At 42.7% G+C, this 23,621-nt stretch overlaps 1 protein-coding gene across 4 annotated transcripts in view; it reads right to left on the bottom strand.

Annotated features, from left to right (window-relative positions):
• The window catches only part of stxbp5l (syntaxin binding protein 5L), a 553,303-nt gene that overhangs the window by 344,872 nt on the left and 184,810 nt on the right, over positions 1-23,621 (bottom strand). For all 4 annotated transcript variants that reach the window (XM_051926381.1, XM_051926380.1, XM_051926382.1 and 1 more), the window contains exon 3: positions 1,636-1,717. In XM_051926381.1, coding sequence (XP_051782341.1) covers positions 1,636-1,717 — 82 coding nt within the window. The remainder of the gene's footprint in view (positions 1-1,635; positions 1,718-23,621) is intronic.

The following is a 23,621-nucleotide window of genomic DNA, read 5'->3' as shown; positions in this document are numbered from 1 at the left end:
GGGGTATCACGTAGCAAGTCATAATTATGTATTGTGTTTAATGTACTGTGAAAATGTAGTTAGATATGGAGAGCTAAATATAAAATAAACATATTAAAAGCAAACAGAGCATCGCATTAACCAACAGCTGCTTCTTTAACTCTGCCTACAGTACACGGATATTATAGAGGTGTGGCTTATTACAGGAAGAGAGAGATAGGAAAAACACAGTAAAAAATAATAAATAAATAAATAAATAAATAAATAAATAAATAAATAAACATGAATGAAAATATTACCATTTGATAGATACATGAGGAAGGACCAATAAATTAGATAAATACATCTGAAAAGGCATTATGATAGATAGATAGATAGATAGATAGATAGATAGATAGATAGATAGATAGATAGATAGATAGATAGATAGATAGATGTGAAAGGCACTATATAAAAGATAGATAGATAGATAGATAGATAGATAGATAGATAGATAGATAGATAGATAGATAGATAGATAGATAGATAGATAGATAGATAGATAGACTTTAATTTTAGTATAGTCGGCAGGATAATTAAATTACATAGATAGATAGATAGATAGATAGATAGATAGATAGATAGATAGATAGATAGATAGATAGATAGACTTTAATTTTAGTATAGTCGGCAGGATCATTAAATTACATAGATAGATAGATAGATAGATAGATAGATAGATAGATAGATAGATAGATAGATAGATAGATAGATAGATAGATAGATAGATACTTTAATATTAGTATAGTCGGCAGGATAATTAAATTACATAGATAGATAGATAGATAGATAGATAGATAGATAGATAGATAGATAGATAGATAGATAGATAGATAGATATTAGTATAGTCGGCAGGGTCATTAAATTACATAGATAGATAGATAGATAGATAGATAATAGATACTTTAATTTTAGTATAGTCGGCAGGATCATTAAATTACATAGATAGATAGATAGATACTTTAATATTAGTATAGTCGGCAGGATCATTAAATTACATAGATAGATAGATAGATAGATAGATAGATAGATAGATAGATAGATAGATAGATAGATAGATATTAGTATAGTCGGCAGGGTCATTAAATTACATAGATAATAGATACTTTAATTTTAGTATAGTCGGCAGGATCATTAAATTACATAGATAGATAGACTTTAATTTTAGTATGGTCGGCAGAATCATTAAATTAGATAGATACTTTAATATTAGTATAGTCGGCAGGATCATTAAATTACATAGATAGATAGACTTTAATTTTAGTATGGTCGGCAGAATCATTAAATTAGATAGATACTTTAATATTAGTATAGTCGGCAGGATCATTAAATTACATAGATAGATAGACTTTAATTTTAGTATGGTCGGCAGAATCATTAAATTAGATAGATACTTTAATATTAGTATAGTCGGCAGGATCATTAAATTACATAGATAGATAGATAGATAGATAGATAGATAGATAGATAGATAGATAGATAGATAGATAGATAGATCAATGAAGGCAGAGAGGTCACCATGACAGGCCCTGAAGAGACCCCCAAGCAGCGGTGTCCATTCTGAGGTTCCATTTCAGCAGGCCTATCTTGTTCGGCTCCATCAGCGGAGGTCTTACCTCATTGATTAGAAACTGGAGCTGCAGGACACTCGCTCCGCTGTCATGCTGGCAGTAGCAGTCGACGCCAGGTCTGCCCAATCTGTCATGGTGGAGAGTCAAGGAGTCTGACGGGTTCGGTTAAGACTGAGAACAATTATCTAAAAATACCCGGTGCTGCTTCCAAGAGTTGATGCACAGGAGAAACAGGAGAGTCATTAAGAAAAAACAAAGAGTGAAAACGCTGCTTAGTTTGCTTTCATCAATCCGATACGATTTTCACTGTTCAGGAGCTCCCAGTTATCAGCAGATTGTGAAATTAATACATAAATTAAATTTCGGGTCTGCCCTGGAAAAGCCCTGACTGAAATACAATTTGGCAATGAGAAGAAGGTCCTTATTCATCACTTAGTCACTTTACTAACTCATATCAATTGATATGTACATTATTTATAACCATAAATATATATTTTTTTTTATTGATTTAGAAAACAAGAACACCAAACATAACTCATGGCAAAGAGTCTAACAAATGCTGCACCTTTAGCCTGCGCCTTTCATTGCAGATTCAGTGTCGCCCCCTAGTGGCCGTGCTGCTCTTGGTTATTTTAAGCTCAATGGTTTGTTCTCCTCTGTGGTTTTTCCACATTTAATACCTTAGTAAAGGCATTGTGGCCCCCTAGTGGCTGATGCATTAAATCCCCAAGTGCTGCAGTTTAAACACCAGCTTCCAGTGTGACCCTGAGCAAATGACTTCACCTGTCAGCACTCACACCATAACATTACAAAAGAAAAGCTTGAGCCAAATAAAATAATTGAAATTTGTTTCAGTAGCAGAATTTGGTATTTCATGTGGATTAATGGGGTGGACACTAAATCAACAAGCATAAGACTTCCATTATGTGCGTCTCTGAGTGAATCTCCATCAGGGCCCATTTTCTACCAACCCAGCTTTATCAGTGAAGGCCTTCTAATGGTAAAGCGTTTTATGAATTCCACAAACTCAACAATTTAGCTGTCTCCAATGATTTCTGATGAGACCTTCTTCACCTACTATGATTCATTTTTTCCACACATAAAAATAATAAATATACTGAATTATATTTACTTCAGTTCAGGTCCCTTGAGTTGGGCTGTAAAACACTGCGTTATGATTGCCCTCCCCTTACAACCCCCCACACCACACACACACACTTTATAGGAACAAGGACGATGTCAGAAGTGTAAAAATATATCTTGAGCATTCATGAGAATAGCCACCTGTGTCCCTCTTACCTTTCATGCTGTCATTTCAAACTATCTTTTATTGTGATGTGGCACCTTTCAGGGTAAACAACACAGCAAAGAGATTTCACACTTACAGTTTAAAAATGTGAGCAGTGCAGCAAACAAATGAGACCTGTAGAGATATACACAGTAGAATTTGAACTGCTGCCCTCTGTGTTTGAAGGCCACCCTCTTAGCAATCAGAAAATGCCATAAACTGCATGGCACACCATTGATTTTCCCATAACTGAGCAATGAAGCCCGCTGCTCAGCTGAAGCACAACTCACTGCCATCTCAGCTGGCTGGACTTACAGGATTCAAAACCTCTCACCTCGCCGGACTTTAAGTAAATTTGAATTAATTGCCTTTCACGTCTCCTGCCAGCGGACGTGTCTCCTGTGATCAATTGCCTTGTACTGCAGCCGTCCTTGCCTCCACTCTCTTGTGCTTAACTAAACGTCTTCATCTCTTTTGATGTTTTGCTTTCACGTCTGAAATATCCTTGTAGAGATTCAGATTAGCTCAGCCCCACATGGCTTTTCATGTGCTTCCTTCAAAATGCTGCAAATGATCATTAATACTCTTGAAAGAAGAACTTTCACAAAAAATTTAAATATATATAGATATATATTTGACTAAGCTTGTAAACTGTCTTTTTACCTATCGAGGGCATTTTGTTATTGCAAATTAAGCCCCCTCCCCCCAAACAATATAAAAAATTTGCAGTGTGGCTCCACAGCGTCTAATAGCACCACATACAATATGGACATTCAGCACCAGTCACAGTGGACAGCTCCTCACATTCAGTACTCGTTACAACAGATAACTGCTGTACTCAAAATCAGCACCACTCACAGTGGACAGCTCCACCAGTTCTGGTAAATCACGGTCAACACTTCTTGTAGTTGGCATCAGTCGAGGTGGACAGCAGGTTACAATTAGGACTTGCCAGAGTGGACAACTCTTTTCAATCAGTACCAGTCAAGACAGAAAGCTTCTCACAATTACGCCAGTCACAGTGGGCAGTTCCATACACCCTGAAACAATAACTGTGGACAAATGTTCACAATCAGCACCAGTCACAGTGGATGGTTTTTTATTGTCAGCACCATTCATGGTAAGTCAAGGTGGAGATCACCTCACAATTGAGAGTGCACCTTTCAATGAGATCAGCCATTCATAGTGGATAGCTTCTTACAGTGGGCATCACTTCCTCACAATCAACAACCAGTTATTTTGGACACATGCAATCAGGACTGGTCATAGCAGGTAGATCTTTATAGTCTGCATCAGTCCTTGGATACACTGTGTCATTCCACACCATCCGAGTGTAGCAGTCATGGTGGACAATTCCTTTCAATCAGCACCAGTCAAGACAGATGGTTATTCACAATCAGCAGTGGTCAGCATCAGTCACGGTGGACAGCACCTCACAACCAGTCCCAGTTTACCATCAGCACCACAGAAGACAGATAAAGACTTGTAAAGAGCTGCTGATTGTGAGAAGTTATTTGGCATCAATGAAGGTGGACAGCTCCACACAGTTAACACTGGTCATGGCGGACAGCACCTCACCATCAGCACCAATCACCATGGACAGCACTTTACAGTCAGCACCGTTTTTTGTGGTTAGCTTCTTACAGTCAGCACCAGCCGTGGTGGACAGTTCCTCACAATCAACAAACCAGTTATTCTGGACGCCTTCTCGTAATCAGGACTGGTCACAACAGGTAGCTCTTTATAGTCTGCACCAGTCCATGGATACATGGGGTCATTCCACACCATCCAAGTGTAGCAGTCGTGGTGGACAATTCCTTTTAATCAGCACCAGTCAAGACAGATGGCTATTCACAATCAGCAGCAGTCACGGGGTGGACAGTTCCTTACAGTCTGCAGCAGTCACGGTGGACAGCACCTCCCAATTAGGACTAATCACAGCGGACAATTCCTTATATTCAGACAGATAACTACTCTCAATCGGTGGCAGGCACAGTGATCAGTTCCTTACACCCCATAACAGTCATTGTGGACAAATGTTTACAGCCGGGACCAGTCACAATGGACAACTCTTTAAAGACAGCACAACACAAGATGCATGGCTACTCACAGTCAGGACAAGTCACAGTGGACATTATTGTCAGCACCAGTTATAGTAAGTCAAGGTGGAAATCACCTCACAGTTGAGACCAGTCACACTAGCCTGCACCTTTCAATGAGACCAGCCATTCATGGTGGATAGCTTCTGAGAGTGGGCATTAGTCGGGGTGGACAGTTCCTTAGTCTGCACCAGTCATGGTGGACAGCAACTCACAATCAGGACCAATCACAGTGGACATCTCCTTTCAATCAGCACCAGTCAAGACAGACAGTCACTCACAATCAGCGAGGCTCAGCATCAGTCAGGGTGGACAGCACCCCACCACCAGTCCCAGTTTACCATCCACTCTTTACAGTTGGCACCATTCATGGTGCTTCAGACAGGTGGCATCAATGAAGGTGGACAGCTCCACACAATTAACACTGGTCGTGGAGGACAGCGCCTCACAATAGAGACCAGTGACTGTGGATACCTCCTTCCAATCTGTACCAGTCAAGACAGAGAGCCACTCACATTCAGCAGCAGTCACCGTGGACAGTTTCTTATTGTCAGCACTGGTCATGGTAAGTCAAGGTGGAGATTGAGACCAGTCACACTAGACTACACCTTTCAATGACACTAGCCATTCATGGTGAATAGCTTCTTACTGTGGGGATCAGTCGGGGTGGACAGTTCTTTACAATCAGCAGCAGCCATTGTGGACAGCATCTCACAATTAGGACAAATCACAGTGGACAATTCCTTATACCCAGCTCAACACAAGCCAGATAGCTACTCTCAATCAGCGTGATGATCAGTTCCTTACAGTCAACTTTGAGTCAGCCACAGTTGTGGTGGACAGCACCTCACAATCAGGACCGGTCACAGTGGACATCTCCTTTCCATAAGCACCAGTCAAGACAGATAGCCAATCACATTCAGCACCAGTCGTGGTGGACAACTCCACACAGTCAACAAGCCAGTTATTTCAGACACCTCCTCACACTCAGGACTGGTCACAACAGATAGCTCTTTATAGTCGGCACCAGTCCATGGATACACTGGGTCATTCCACACCCTTGGAGTGCAACAGTCATGGTGGACAATTCTTTTCAATCAGCACCATTCAAGACAGATAGCCACTCACATTCAGCAGCAGTCACAGTGAACAGTTTCTTATTGTCAGCACCAGTCATGGTAAGTCATGGTGGAGATCATCTCACAATTGAGACCAGTCACACTAGACTACACCTTTCAATGAGACCAGCCATTCATGGTGGATGGTTTCTTACTGTGGGGATCAGTCTGGGTGGACAGTTCTTTACAATCAGCACCAGCCATTGTGGACAGCACCTCACAATCAGGAGCAATCACAGTGGACATCTCCTTTCAATCAGCACCAGTCAAGACAGATCGTCACTCACAATCAGCGAGGGTCAGCATCAGTCAGGGTGGACAGCTCCTCATTGATAACGCCAGTCGTGGTGGACAGCACTTCACAACCAATTCCAGTTTACCATCAGCACCACAGAAGATACATAACTACTCACAATCAGCAGCTCTTTACAGTTGGCACCATTCATGGTGCCTCTGACATTTGGCATCAATGAAGGTGGACAGCTCCACACAGTTAACACTGGCCATGGAGGACAATGCCTCACAATTAAGACCAGTGACTGTGGATACCCCCTTCCAATCACAAAATATTAGTTACTGTTGCCTACCTGCTAAAGTCCTGGCCAGTAAACCATAAAGTCAAAAATTAAAATATGCAAGAACAGTTAAAGGAGTGGACTGCAAACCATCAGGATGTGGGTTCAAGCCTCTCCCATTGAGTCCAGTGATATGGATAACAGAAGTCATTGTGGCCTATTGGACTGTAAACCATCAGAATCCGGGTTCAAGCTCAGTAGTTTCTGTGAGTTAGGCGTTAACTCTTGGACTCTAAACCATCAAGTCCCGGGTTTGAGCCTCACTTGTCGTTTTATTGTGCCCTACTGGTTTAAGTCTTGGACTGTCAACCACAATGGTACAGGATCAGGGCTCGCCTGCTGTTTTGTTTTGTTTTTCTTCCCTCCCCAGTAATAAATGAAATATTAGTTACTGTGGCCTACCAGCTAAAGTCCTGGACGGTAAACCATAAAGTCAAAAGTTAATGATGCAAGAACAGTTAAAGGTGTGCACTTTAAACCATTAAGACTCGGGTTCAAGCCTTTGCCTCGCAACATCACTTCCAGATACAGGGAGCCAATGACATCACTTCCGGTCCTGGGTTCGTGTTTTGTCACTTCCTGTGCCGTGCCGGATTATGTTACTTTCGATCCCGCCCCCACAAGTGATGTCACTTGCCCCGCCCCCTACTATCTTGATAACAGTGAATTATTTCTGTTTTGGACTCCAGTCTGTAATAATTTTATGAGGGGGGGGTGTGGCTCCCCCAAACCTTTTTCTGCGTTCATCTCTTTTATTCACAATGCGTAAAAGAGTTTGTTGTGCCTTGCCGGTTAAAGTCTTGGACTATAAACCACAAGGATGCAGGTTCAAGCCTCTGTTATTTTATCCATCCATCCATCCATTTTCCAACCTGCTGAATCCAAACACAGGGTCATGGGGGTCTGCTGGAGCCAATCCCAGCCAACACAGGGCGCAAGGCAGGAAACAATCTGTTATTTTATTTTTAAATATGCATAACAGTAGTTGCAGTGGCCTGCTGGTTAAAGTCTTGAACTCTAAACTGCGGGTTCGAGCCTCGTTTTCAGTAATTGAGCCGGCGGTAGTTTCTGTGGCCCCCTGTTTCGTGCCTTGAACTGTCACGGTCCCATCAGGCCACGGAGTCAATCACACCACCCACCCGATACGACTCTGCACGAGTGCACCACTGGGATATCTGTAGGACTTTGTATTATAGTGTCAAGCCAAGCTGCACATCACTGTTATGGAATATGTGAAAGGCACTATATAATTAAAATGTATCATTATTACAATTGAGCTGTCACAAAGAGACTCAGGGTAACGCCAAGATGAGGGGCTTATGTCCACAGGGCAGTACTTTGGGGTCACCGCTCCCTTCATTCAAGTGGCTCCTCTGTGATAATGTCGGAGGAGCAGGAGGTAAAGAAGCTGGTTGTGGTGCTGGTGGCGTCTCCTCGTACTTCGCCCGCCGGCTCTTCAATGAATCATCTTCTTTTTTTTTTCTTTTTCTCTTTTCTCGTTTTCTTTTTCCAGCACACAGCGAGAGTCTCATATCGGATAAATTAACAGCTTCCTCTTGCCAGTGAATCTGCAAGTTTATAAATTTAGAAACACGTCTCACTTGGCATGCCACGTAATTAAAAACACCCAAATCCTCCAGGGAGTAAAATAACAAAATGCATTAGTGCCAATCGGGTGCCAACGGAACCAACTTGGCCTGAGGTCCAACAGCAGTCTGAGTCCAGTCCCACAATGGCCGGTCATTGCAATTCATTTTGTCTGGCCCTCCTCTCACTGGCGAGGGTCTCGTACTCCATTCAAACCAACTGGCATGTGTTGATTCTCACAAACCAGACTGGGTGGTAGAGAGCTGGGCACCTCAACTCCTGGAGTTGAATTTTGTCCCCTGGCCTGGTGTGGAGTTGTCATGTTCTCCCTGGGTTTCTGTCCGCTTTACACTGCCATGTTGAAGATGTGTGTCAGGTCAATAAAGACAGAAGATTTGAGGTAAACGCTGTGCCACTCTGTAATCATGGTGGCATGTAGTCCATAGATTAGCACAGGCAGGTAAGAATTCCACTGACTCAGCACAAAGGACAATAAGGACCCTAGAAACAAATAAGTATGTCTTCTCATTTCACAGTGTGCCCCCTAGTGGATAAGCCATTGAATTATAAACCGATGATGATAACCAACACTTAACACTGTGTCAAGGTGTGGCCCCCTAGTGGTTAAAGTATTGAGTTATAAACTACTAAACTACTTAAGGTGTCGGGTTAAGTAGCACTGTGGTCACCTAAGGCTGTCTTCCTACCTGGAATTGCAGCCCCCTAGTGGCTACAAAAATTAATTATAAATTACTGACTCAATGAGCACCACTAAGTGTGTCTTCTCCTTTTGCTGTGTGCGCCCACCCAGTAGCAAAAAAGCCCTAAATTTTAAAGGCAAAGAGGAGCACATGACGTGTTTTCTCATTAGCCCTCTAGTGGCTGAGGTATTGAACTGCAAACTACTGACTCAGAGAGTGAGTTTGGAGGTCAGATTGTGACACTGAGTGAGATCTCACCAATGTGTTATACAATTCAAGTGTGATCTCCTTTAATTTGTATTGTACACAATGAGACACTAAATACCCTGATGTCCTATTAGCTTCTTACTGGCTTTCTTTGCTTCTCCTAATGGCTTCCACACTGTTTGCTCTCCATGGTACTGAATTAGCATAGCTGCTCCATGTTGGACTTTCTCTAGTACTGCTATATCTTCTTTGTAGCTTGGAGACCAAAACCACACGCAGTGAGACTTAACTATTGTGTTGGTAATCTTAAGCCTAATCTACTTGGACTTGTGCTCAACACATCAGGGTGCTATAAAATCTAACATTCTGTTAGCCCTCTTAATGGCTTTTACACAAATTGCTCTCCATGGTCCTGAATCTGTCCAGATGCTCTCTTCTGGATATTTTCTAGTGCTGAATTGTAACTTGGTGACTAAAACTGGGGCGGCACGGTGGCACAGTGGGTAGCGCTGCTGCCTCGCAGTTAGGAGACCTGGGTTTGCTTCCCGGGTCTTCCCTGCGTGGAGTTTGCATGTTCTCCTCATGTCTGCGTGGGTTTCCTCCCACAGTCCAAAGACATGCAGGTTAGGTGCATTGGTGATTCTAAATTGTCCCTAGTGTGTGGGTGTGGGTGGGTGTGTGTGTGTGTGTGTGTGTGCGCCCTGTGGTGGGCTGGCGCCCTACCCGGGATTTGTTCCTTGCCTTGTGCCCTGTGTTGGCTGGGATTAGCTCCAGCAGACCCCCATGACCCTTTAGTCATCCGGATGGATGACTAAAACTGCACCCAGTACCCCAGCTGAAACCTCACCAGTGTGTTATACAACTCAAGTGTGATCTCCTTTCATTTGTATTGTGTACATCAAGGCACTATAAAACCTGACATCCAATTAGCTTTCTTACAAGCTTTCATAGTTTCTCCTAATGGCTTCCACACTGGTTGTTCTCCATGGTCCTTTATTAGTATAGACGCTTCTTGCTGGACTTTCTCTAGTGCTGTTATATCTTCTTTGTGGCCTGAAGACCAAAAACACACACAGTTGTCCAGATGAGATTAACTATTGTGTTATTTATCTTCAGCCTAACCTGCTTAGACTACTTTACACATCAGGGTGCTATGTAACTTAACATTCTGTTAGCCCTCTTAATAGCTTTTACACAAATTGCTCTCCATGGTCCTGAAACTGCCTGGCTGCTCTCTTCAGGACATTTTCTAGTGCTGATTTCTCGTTTTTGTAACATGGAGACTAAAACTGCACACAGAACCCCAGGTGAGACCTCATCAGTGTGTTATACAACTCAAGTGTGATCTCCATTGACTTGTATTGTACACATCAAGGCACTATATAGACAGACAATCTATTAGCTTTAGAATTGACTTTCTTAGTTTCTTCTTTGTAGCCTGGAGACCAAAACCACATACACAGATCTTCAGGTGCGACTTAACTGTTGTGTTATTTATCTTAAGCCTAACCTACTTAGACATATACTTTACATATCGGGGTGCTATAAAACCTAACATCCTGTTAGTCCTATTAATGGCTTTTACACAAATTACTCTCCATGGTCCTGAATCTGTCCAGATGCTCTCTTCTGGACATTTTCTAGTGCTGAATTGTAACATGGTGACAAAAACTGGGGCCGCATGGTGGCACAGTGGGTAGCGCTACTGCCTCGCAGTTAGGAGACCCATTTGGGTTCGCTTCCCTGGTCCTCCCTGCGTGGAGTTTGCATGTTCTCCCCGTGTCTGTGTGGGTTTCCTCCCACAGTCCAAAGACATGCAGGTTAGGCGCATTGGTGAATCTAAATTGTCCCTAGTGTGTGGGTGTGTGTGTGTGTGTGTGCCCTATGGTTGGCTGGCGCCCTGCCCGGGATTTGCTCCCTGCCTTGTGCCCTATGTTGGCTGGGATTGGCTCCAGCAGACCCCCATGACCCTGTAGTCATCTGGATGGATGACTAAAACTGCACACAGTACCCCAGCTGAAACCTCACCAGTGTGTTACACAACTCAAGTGTGATCTCCTTTCATTTGTGTTGTGTACATCAAGGCACTATAAAGCCTGACATCCTAATAGCTTTCTTAGAGGCTTTCTTAGTTTCTCCTAATGGCTTCCGCATTGTTTGCTCTCCATGGTGCTGAATTAGTAAAGACACTCCTTGTTGGACTTTCTGTAGCCCTGCTGTACTTTCTTTGTAGCCTAGACGGGTTATTTACTATAAGCCTAACCTCCTTTAACTTACAATCCACATATCCTGTCATCCTAATATCATTCCTACTGGCTCCATCAGTGTTTGCTCTTCATGGTATAGAATCAGTTTAGATGCTCCTCACTGGAGTTTGTCTAGTACTGCTATGTCTGATTTGTAGCCTGGACAACAAAAACACACACCAGGTTTTCCGGATGAAGCTTAACAATTGTGTTATTTACCATAAGCCTAAAATCCTTTGTCTTGTACTCCACACATCAGGACACTATATAACCAAACTGACTACTACTACTAACTACATCAACTTCTATAGTTCCAGTAAGAACTGTACGCTGCTATGCTAACAACAGGCCATGGATTACAAGTGACATCAAGGGCCTTTTGAACCAGAAGAAAAGGGCTTTTAAAGGCGGTGATCAGCATGAGCTCAAGCGCGTGCAGAAGGAACTCCGAGTCCAGCTCAGGGCGGCGAAGGAGCAGTACAGGAGAAAGCTGGAGCAGAAGTTGCAGAGTAACAGCATGAAGAAAGTTTGGGATGAGATGAAGATCATCACTGGCTGCAGCTCGAAGAAGGGTGCCACCATCGAGAGAGACGTGAGAGAGCAAACCAGATGAACAATTTCTTTAACAGGTTTGACCACCCTAACCCACTCTCACTCTGACCTTGGAGTACTGCACCCTCCATCCATCCTTCTGCTGATACCAGCAAAGGAGAGAGTTTCCCCCAACCCACAATTACAGCAGCGCAGCTGAGCAGAGAGCTGAGGAGACTTTGTGCCAGCAAAGCAGTGGGTCCAGATGGAGTATCGCCACGACTGCTGAAGGCCTGTGTGTTGGAGCTGGGGAGTCCTCTACAGCACATCTTCAACCTGAACCTGGAACAGGGGAGAGATCTGAGGCTTTGGAAAACATCTTGCATCACCTCAGTCCCAAAGGTATCACGTCCTAGTGAGCTGAATGACTTCCAGCCTGTCGCCCTGACGTCACATGTGATGAAGACCATGGAGAGACTGCTGCTTCACCACCTGAGGCCACAGGTCCGCCACGCCCTCGACCCTCTGCAGTTCACATACCAGGAGAAGATGGGAGCGGAGGATGCCATCATCTATATGCTGCACCGATCCTTCTCCCACTTGGACAGAGGCAGTGGTGCTGTAAGAATTATGTTTCTGGACTTCTCTAGCGCCTTCAACACCATCGAACCGCTGCTCCTTAGGGCCAAGCTGGCAGAGATGGGAGTAAATTCATACCTGGTGTCATGGATCGTGGACTATCTTACAGACAGACCTCAGTATGTGCATCTCAGGAACTGCAGTTCTGACATTGTGGTCAGCAGCACAGGAGCGCCGCAGTGGACTGTACTTCCTCCGGTCCTGTTCAGCCTATATACATCGGACTTCCAATACAACTCAGAGTCCTGCCACGTGCAAAAGTTCGCTGACGACACTGCTATCGTGGGCTGCATCAGGAGTGGGCAGGAGGAGGAGTATAGGGACCTAATCAAGGACTTTGTTAAATGGTGCGACTCAAACCACCTACACCTGAACACCAGCAAAACCAAAGAGCTGGTGGTGGATTTTAGGAGGCCCAGACCCCTCATGGACCTCGTGATCATCAGAGGTGACTGTGTGCAGATGGTGCAGACCTATAAATACCTGGGAGTGCAGCTGGATGATAAATTGGACTGGACTGCCAATACTGATGCTCTGTGCAAGAGAGGACAGAGACGACTATACTTCCTTAGAAGGCTGGCGTCCTTCAACATCTGCAATAAGATGCTGCAGATGTTCTATCAGATGGTTGTGGCGAGTGCCCTCTTCTACACGGTGGTGTGCTGGGGAGGCAGCATAAAGAAGAGGGACGCCTCACACCTGGACAAACTGGTGAGGAAGGCAGGCTGTATTATAGGCATGGAGCTGGACAGTTTGACATCTGTGGCAAAGCAACAGGCGCTGAGCAGACTCCTGTCAATCATGGAGAATCCACAGCATCCACTGAACAGGATCATCTCCAGACAGAGGAGCAGCTTCAACGACAGACTGCTGTCACCGTCCTGCTCCACTGACAGACTGAGGAGATCGTTCCTCCCCATCACTATGTGACTCTTCAGTTCCACTGGGGGGGGGAGGGTGGGTAAACGTTAAAATTATACAAAGTTATTGTCTGTTACACCTGCATTGTTATCACTCTTTAATTTAATATTGTTATTATCAGTATGCTGCTGCTGGAGTTTGTGAATTTCCCCTTGAGATTAATAAAGTCTCTATCTATCTATCTATCATTATATAGTGCCTTTCATATCTATCTATCTATCTATCTTCCAAACAGCCTTCTTAATGGCCGTCTCATCATTCACTGTCCATGGTCCTGAATCCTCCCTGTTGCTCTTCTCTGGACTTTCTCTAGAGCCGCTGTTGACTTTTGGTTTTGTAATATGGACAGCACAACTTCACTCAGCACTCCAGCTGATGTCTCACTAGTGACCGACTTAAAGGTGTTAAATGGACGGACAGGTGGATCCAAGTTCATGTGTAAACGTGCCAGCCAAACTGGCATTTCATGGATCTTACTCTGCTCTGTTTGCTCTCACGTGAGCCAATGATTTTTTCTTTATCAATTCCAGTCCTCTGTGTTAAGCACCGCTTTGCTAAAAAGATGTCTTGTTCTTGTTGCTTTCACTATCACTACAAGAATATCACTCCAGAGCATTAGCATCCAAGTGAGAAGCACATTTTACGTTCTGAAAGACAGAATACGAGTGCATTAAGGATAATGAGCAGAAGATGAATAATCATTTGGATTGAGCCATTAAGCAAGGTACAACCTTGTTAAGTAATTATATTTTAACCAAAAAAATTATGAGAAGAAAATGAATCCTTTATATTGGTGTTCAAAAATAACAACAACAGCAGAGAATCTCACAGAACGCCAATTAAAAGGCTTCCCATAAACAAATGTAAGCCGTCAGCTCGACAGCCATTCATTACAAGGTGATGACAACGCTGCGCTCTTTTGTAAAATCATCACATTGGTGACTGGAGGTCCCCTTGTCAGGTGTCACAGGTGTCCCAAGGCCATCGATTCTGCTCTGATTGCTTTACTCATCACTGGCTATGATTCAAGCATAAGACCCTGTGGTCATTTCCCCGATGTTTTGAGTTTATGTAACTTTTTATTGTTTTTAGAAATATTATTTTGTACATTGTGTTTTGGTTTGTGTTATTTCTGTCCGTTATTTGCATTATTTACTTATTACTGTTGTCACGCATGTGCATTCAAGGATCTCCTGGCCAGTTCACTTGAGGTATGTGATAACCCACTGGGGCAGGAGGGGGGTGCTGTCACTAACCGATTCCTCTCCTTTTCTTCCAACAACTCCAAGAAATCACCCAGTGAGGGCACTTGGCCCTGCCCCTTCTGGCCCACATGATATAAGAAGCCCCGCCACCTGGAAGGAGACGTCTTTTACAAGCTGAGCAGACCACCAAAGTAGAGGTCCCGTGAAGGAACCTATTTTGGGATGGCATAACAGCCTATTGAGTTTCTTTTGTTTTACCCCTAGAGGGTAGTATAATCCCACCAGAAAGGCACTTATTTAAGTTAGAGACCAGGATTAAATGGGACCATCCAGCTGGTGTCACAACTGTTCTCCATTATTGTGCCCTGTCATTACTGCCACCTGGCTACACCGTCAAGGCTCAATTATTATTATTAAGATGCTCCGTCATTGTTTTCTGCGTTATATGTTCTGTCACCAGTGTGTGGAGCCAACGGAGGCGGGTCCACCTAATTATGTTGGTCCAGTGTTATTTAAGATTTATTCACTAATTCATAAGCAGCTTGCTGTTGTTTTTGATTTATAATTCTCAATTTTAACTCTTTGATGTATTGGTTTTGAACCCCTGACTTTTTAAAGGTTCTCTTCATAGATAGATAGATAGATGTGAAAGGCACTATCTGATAGATAGATAGATAGATAGATAGATAGATAGATAGATAGATAGATAGATAGATAGATAGATAGATAGATAGATAGATAGATAGATAGATAGATAGATGTGAAAGGCACTATATGATAGATAGATAGATAGATAGATAGATAGATAGATAGATAGATAGATAGATAGATAGATAGATAGATAGATAGATAGATAGATAGATGTGAAAGGCACTATCTGATAGATAGATAGATAGATAGATAGATAGATAGATAGATAGATAGATAGATAGATAGATAGATAGATAGATAGATAGATAGATAGATAGATGTGAAAGGCACTATCTGATAGATAGATAGATGTGAAAGGCACTATCTGATAGATAGATAGATAGATAGATAGATAGATAGATAGATAGATAGATAGATAGATAGATAGATAGATAGATAGATAGATAGATGTGAAAGGCACTATATGATAGATAGATAGATAGATAGATAGATAGATAGATAGATAGATAGATAGATAGATAGATAGATAGATGTGAAAGGCACTATATAATAGATAGATAGATAGATAGATAGATAGATAGATAGATAGATAGATAGATAGATAGATAGATAGATAGAGTCAGGTCAACATAAAGAGAACACGCAGCCTGTGGGCGGTGAGCGGAGGACCAGCAGGACTGACCACTCTAAACTGCAATATGACTCTCCTTCCTCCAGGGGGCGCCCTCACACAGCAGCTTATTGGGGTGAAGGGCCTGCCGCTCACAGTACCCACACAGCCCGTGCCAATCAATCCACGACTGAGCCGAGCCCCCGAAGATCAAGTGCAGTCCAGCTTCATGCCACCTTCTCTGCTTCTTCCATAGCGTGACCCGCTGGTGGTTGGCATCTCCACCTCTTTGCACCTCCCTAAACTCCCAGAGTTCTGCACTGGCTGGCTGGCACAGATGAGGACCTCAGGTGACTGACGGTGACCTGCACTTTGCATTTGTGGAAGTGAAATCAGGGCCACCTGCTTTAGTTGCTTTCATAAGCTTCAAGTTTTCCGTTGTTGAGGTGCCACCGTAAAGCTAAATAATTATTATTGCATTATTTTTCTTGTAATAATAATCAAAACAGCTTAATCCAACAAAGAATGCATTAAAGCCCAAATCACATACATTGAGTGCATTTCTATGGACGACGTGATTATAGGTTGTGATTCAACTGGATATTATGCCGCCTCCTCAGCTAGAGACCTACAAAAGATGTGTGAGTCATTCCTCTAAACACAGCGTGCCAAGAGCGTTACGTAACACATATGGACATCTCGTCCCACGTCATGTGTGGAGCCTTCACACTGTCACAGTAGACGGCCGCCACAGAGTTTAGATGTTAGCCGGATTTGTAGCTCCTGAACGTTTCACTGTGCACCTTTGAGTTTTCCACTTTGGTAACTCACCACGAGGACGGGAGTCCCAATTCCTAGACATCCCATCACCTGTAAGGGTCCATTGTGGCCCAGACGTGGGCCTGTTGGTCCCCAGTCTACTTCTGTAGGTCATCTTACACCCTTCACTCTGGGATGTCCCGATGTAGTGGAGCAACTTAATGTGTGGTGGGAATCACTTACCATTTTCACGTGTGTTTTATAAATGTCCCTTGTTGTCACAGCTGACACTTCAAAATGCTAGCTTATTGAATTCCATATATAGTGTCTTTCAATACAGAGCACCGTCCCAATCGTTGACACACATGCTGCTGTTTTTTTGGCGTCTGAATGTGTATGTTTGTGATGGGAGTCTCTTTATTCTCAGTATCTTTGTATCTTCCCTGGTCTAACATCGGATATTTTAATGAGTTGATATTTGCAATCATTCACATATTTTAGATTAGACAGTTCATTCTGTTGTTAAACACGCAGGAGTCACGTCTCATGGAAGTTCAGGTTACCAGTAGGTGTCTGTCCCTATTCCAGGACAAACTAGAGTCACGCTGAATGAACCCTAATGACACACCGACTCACTCCTAGCTGAAGTTCTAAACAGCCACTACTTTTATGAATTCCTTACCAAGTGGCACATTGCAGAAACATATGCATCACATTTCTCATTCCAAAATATAGTGCATCAGTAACATTTGTAGTAATAAAATGCATTACATTTTACATTCCAACAGATGGTGCATCACAAACATTAACACCGCATTTTAAAATACTATACCAAAAGGCACATAAGAGATATATGCCTTGCATTTGTCATTCCAACAGATGGTGCATTACAAATAATAACACTGCTTTTTCAAGTTGCATGCCAAATTGCATACAACAGAGACATTTGCATTGCATCTGTCATTCCAACAGTTGGTACAATACAAATATTAACACTGTCTTTTCGAGTCTCACACCAAATTGAATTTAAAGGAGACATATGCATTGCATCTGTCATTTCAACACCTAGCACATCACAAATAAATAAAATTCTAATGGATGGTGCCTATAAAACATTAACAATGCCTTTTTGAATCCCATATCAAATGGCAAATAGCAGAGACACATGAAATAAATTCGTCATACTAACAAATGGTGCATCACAAGAATTAAAACTGCTTTTTTTTAACTCCATTGCATATAACAAAGATATCACCACTGCCTTTTCAAATACCATATTAAATGACACATAACAGAGACATTTGCATTGCATTTCTCATTCCAACAGATGGCATGTCACAAATATTAACACTGCCTTTTCAAATTCCATACCAAATGGTATATGCATTGCATTTATCCAACAGATGGTGCATCACAAGCATTCACAAACATAGCCTTCTTGAATACCATACCAAATGGCAAATAACAGAGACATATGCCTTGGATTTGTCATTCCAACAGATGGTGAATCACAAGCATTAACACTGCTTTTATGAATCCCATAACAGATTGCAAATTACAGAAAAATATGCATAGCATTTTCCATTTCAACAGATGGCACATCACAACAATTATCACTGCTTCTATGAATCCACCGCTTTCGAATACTATTTCAAATGCCACATTACAGAAATATATGAATTGCATTTTGATTTCCAACAGATGGTATATTACAGACACTAACACTGCCTTTTTGAATCTCATACTAAATGGAATTTAACATAGACATATGCATTCCATTTTCCATTTCAACAGATGGCGCATCACAAACATTTGTAGTGATACAATGTATTGCATTTGTTATTCTAACAGATGGCACATCAAAATAATTATCACTGCTTTAATGAATCTGCTGCTTTTCCAAATCTATCTGAAATGGCACATTACAGAAATATATGCATAGAATTCACCATTCCAACAGATGGTACATTCCAAAAACTAACAGTCTTTTTGAATCCCATACCAAATGGAATTTAACAGAGACATATACATTGCATATTCCATTCCAACAGATGGCGCACAACAAACATTAACACTGCTTTTTCAAAACCTATAACTGAGACATTTGCATTGTATTCATCATTCCAACAGATGGTACATTACAAATATTAACACTGTCTTTTTGAATCCCATACCAAATGGAATTTAACAGAGACATATGCATATTGTATTTGCCATTCACACACATGGTGCATCACAAACACCTGAAATTCCAACAGATGGTGCCTTACAAACATTAACACAGCCTTTTTGAATTTTATACCAAAAAACATATAACAGAGGGCTAGGGCATTGGATTTGTCATTCTAACAGATGGTCCTCACACACATAAACAATGCTTTTTCAAAATCCTATTCAAGCTGGCATATAGCAAAGACCTATGCATTGCACACAAAAGATGACACATCCCAAATATTCACACTACCTATACCCAAATGGCATATGCAGTACATTTGTCATTCCAACGGATGGTGTACCACAAACATTTGTAGAAATAAAATGCATTGCTACACGCATCACTAAATGCCATGCATTTTATCCATCCATCCATCCATTTTCCAACCCGCGGAATCCGAACACAGGGTCACGGGGGTCTGCTAGAGCCAATCCCAGCCAACACAGGGCACAAGGCAGGAACCAATCCCGGGCAGGGTGCCAACCCACCGCAGGACACACACAAACACACCAAGCACACACTAGGGCCAATTTAGAATCGCCAATCCACCTAACCTGCATGTCTTTGGACTGTGGGAGGAAACCCAGCCAGACACGGGGAGAACATGCAAACTCCACGCAGGAAGGACCCGGGAAGCGAACCCAGGTCTCCTAACTGCGAGGCAGCAGCACTACCACTGTGCCACCGTGCCGCCCTTCATCCATTTTATTATTTTGTGTATTACAAAATACATTCCAACAGGTGGTGCACTGCACATGTTAACACTGCGTTCACCATTGATTACTTTGATCTCAATGGACGGGTAGCACAGCTAGTGTAGCAAACAGAGGGGTTGCTGTCAGATGTTACACACGTGTACTGAATACGCGTGAGATTCCTGCCTTGCAGACTTTGCTGACTGGTAAAGGACTGCTTGAGGTGACTGCGGGGGCTTGTTCACATATATAGCGCACCCTGTGTACCGCTCCACTCATTTATACGCACACACACGCACTCATGTACACGGTTTGACTTGTTCAGGGTGGCACAGTCAGTGTAAAGGACCAGCCACGTGTGTTCACCCTGCCCACTTGCCAGGGCTGGACTGTCGAGTTTGTGCCCACCTTTGTTGTGTGAGCACCACAGAGTCCGTCCCCCGCCGATCCGCTCTCGTTTCTGCAGACTGAAAGCCTTTTCTTCATTGTTTAACTGTTTAAGAGGGGCGGCCAGAACATCCGCAGCGCGATGACTCTAAAAACAGACAAAGCACAACGCCGGAGGAGGCTGACATCGAGACAAATGAGCAGCTGGTGGTCCGGCCGTTGAGTGACACGTTACAAGATTGTGGTCCAACGTGAGCACCAAATAAAAAGGTCCGGCATTCAAATCGCAGGCGCACTTCATTTATCTTGATGCCAAACGGCCGCTCCTGGCTTTGTCTTCTTCTTTTCTCAGTCCGCATGCCTTTGCTCGAATCTACCGAATCTCTCCAATAATGAAGATCTACGCTTGTAATGCAAGAGCACCTTGAGCGAGAGATAAAGAAAATCAACAGGCTTCACGCCGAGGGGTCATTGCGGAGCTCTCATCAAGCTTCCCCCTGTGCACCCACCATGGATTTTTCCTTTCTGGTTCAGTGGTTCTACTTCCTCTTAACCCCCCCCCCCCCCCCCCCCCCCCCCAACCCCCCCACCCCCCAAACCTCTTGGCCTCTCTACCTAATCTCCATAGCCCCCCACAAATCACCCAACTGATAAATGGCCGGCAGACATAAAGGGGGAATCAGCCGCTTGTTCACGGTCAGCGCTCGCGCTTTATGAAAACGCAGGCAGCTTCGCGGTTTTGGCCGACGAGACGGAAGATGAAAGTCAAAAAGGCTCTTTGATGAATTCAGCGCAGCGCGGCTTTAGAACACGTCTCCTCACATCTGAAGCACAAAGCAAACTCTTAAGTCAAGAATGAAAAACGAGAAGAAAAAAAAGGACGAACATCGTGGGAGCCGCGCCATTGAGAAGTGGCCTTCGTAACTGCAGGCAGCGCAACCTCAGAGGTAAAAGGTCTTCAGTTATGTGTAGGCGCTCTCATGAAGCAACACACACACACAGGTGTCTGCATGGATAGGCACGAACGCCTACACAGAGCAGAGAATCAGAAAACTCCAAGATGATGGCATCTCACAAACTTTACCTCCAGTATGCCAAGCCACCCCACACAAAAAATGATGACAGAAATGCAATGCCCTGTGACATTAAAATTATTCTATAGTGCCGTCTTCACCATTAGCACCAGGGGGCGCCAGAGCTAATTTGAACTCCTTATAATCAGGCGCACAGACACCACGAAATTATAACTGAGCCTGATTAGCATGCAGCACCTCACCAGTCTCTGGTGCCATCATCAGTGGGTGAAACTACTTGATTTCAAAAGTTCTGTCTTCTTGCTCACAAATAAAGTACTATCTATTATATAATAAATATGTCATCTATCTATCTATCTATTATACAATATCTCATTTATCTATCGATCTATTATAAAGCACAATTATTTATTATATAGCGCCTTTCACATCAGTTATATAGTGCCTTTCATATCTATCTATCAATCATATAGTGCCTTTCACATCTATCTATCACTTATATAGTGCCTTTCACATCTATCTATCTATCTATCTCTTATATAGTGCCTTTCACATCTATCTATCTATCTATCACTTAGATAGATAGATGTGAAAGGCACTATATATCTATCTATCTCTTATATAGTGACTTTCATATCTATCTATCATATAGTGCCTTTCACATCTATCTATCTATCTATCTATCACTTATATAGTGCCTTTCACATTTATCTATCTATCATATAGTGCCTTTCATATCTATCTATCACTTATATAGTGCCTTTCACATTTATCTATCTATCATATAGTGCCTTTCACATCTATCTATCTATCTATCACTTATATAGTGCCTTTCACATCTATCTATCTATCTATCATATAGTGCCTTTCACCTCTATCTATCTATCTATCACTTATATAGTGCCTTTCACATCTATCTATCTCTTATATAGTGACTTTTATATCTATCTATCACTTATATAGTGCCTTTCACATTTATCTATCATATAGTGCCTTTCATATCTATCTATCACTTATATAGTGCCTTTCACATTTATCTATCATATACTGCCTTTCATATCTATCTATCACTTATATAGTGCCTTTCACATCTATCTATCTTTCATATAGTGCCTTTCACATCTATCATATAGTGCCTTTCATATCTATCTATCTATCACTCATATAGTGCCTTTCACATCTATCTATCATATAGTGCCTTTCACATCTATCTATCACTTATATAGTGCCTTTCACATCTATCTATCTATCTATCTCTTATATAGTGCCTTTCATATCTTCATATCTCACTTCTCTTTTTTGGCTCATTGTGTATGTTATTTATTGCCTTTGCCACTAGAGGGCCACATTGCCAAAGTCGCAAGCACATTTAGCATCTCTCATTGACTCAGTAGTTTAAAACTTAATGCCACTAGGGGGCACACCACTTAAAGATAAGACACACTTAATGCTGCTAATTGCTATAATTCACTGCCTCGGCCACTAGAGGGCTACACTTTATATTACAGGAGGCCAGTGCCGCTAGCTTTGGCTCCAGCTCCCCTGACAACACTGCACTGGTTTCGTAACGTTACAGTAAATTTTTATTTTATTTAGCGCCTTTCAGAAGTGAACACCTTCTCAACCTACTTCCCCTTAGTTTCTTTATATTGATTTGTTTAAGGTCACACTGTGAACTGGAGGAGAGAGTTGAACTGGACACCCTCCAGGGCACAGTCCAGTGTCACGTTCACTGGGCCACCCCACTAGTGGCCTGGCAGACGTTATGTGTTGGATCGTCAAGTTAAGGTAAAAATGAATTTTCAAGGAAACCAGTCCATCATGAAATGATTAAACCGTAGGAGTGATGGCAGGCGCAGTTTCGGTGTGAGACTGACAAGCCGTGGGCGCAGAGACAGCGTGTGGTATTCCCGACAATTTAACATTTCAATGGATAAGCGTTTCCAAATGTGACAGTGCAGGAGCAAAGCAACTGCTGGACAGTGTCATTAGTGTGCCTTAAGGGGCTTTTCAATCAATTGGCAATCTCGGTTACCTGTCACCCCCCACCCCAAGTCACCACCACATTATTAAGGTTTGGTAAACCAATATCTCCATAAGACGCAGCTCTCATAAATTAAGATGATGCTTTATGACACTGGATTCCCTGGAGTAACGGGAGCCATCGATTTCACTCGCAGGATAAGCTGGCAGGAGATTCCTCTTAGAAAAGCTGCCAGTGATTTGTGATGGGCACTCGGGCGTTTGAGAAGTATGCGCTGATGTTTCTGAATGGTCTTCTTTACTGTTAATGTAATCTCAGGTGACAGAGTTTCCCATCCCAGAAAAGACGTGGACTTCAGAATTCGGGGGAAGTACAGGAGGTCCACACCCCATGCCACATGGCCGGTAAATGAGCGGGTAACAGAGCTGCTTCTTGGCGTGGGCATTTCACCCCTTTGTGTTTTTGTAGTGCATGACGTTCACTTCCGGCGTCACGATCGGGTGGCTGATTAACGTTTCATTCAGTAACACTGGAGACGCCACTTCAATGAACGGTTTCTTTCCTGATATTCAAATCCTA

This window comes from Erpetoichthys calabaricus, chromosome 4, assembly GCF_900747795.2.
Source record: "Erpetoichthys calabaricus chromosome 4, fErpCal1.3, whole genome shotgun sequence".
Classification (NCBI taxonomy): domain Eukaryota; kingdom Metazoa; phylum Chordata; class Cladistia; order Polypteriformes; family Polypteridae; genus Erpetoichthys; species Erpetoichthys calabaricus.
The sequence above is the reverse complement of the archived record's forward strand: the minus strand, read 5'-3'. Positions and strand labels throughout refer to the sequence as shown.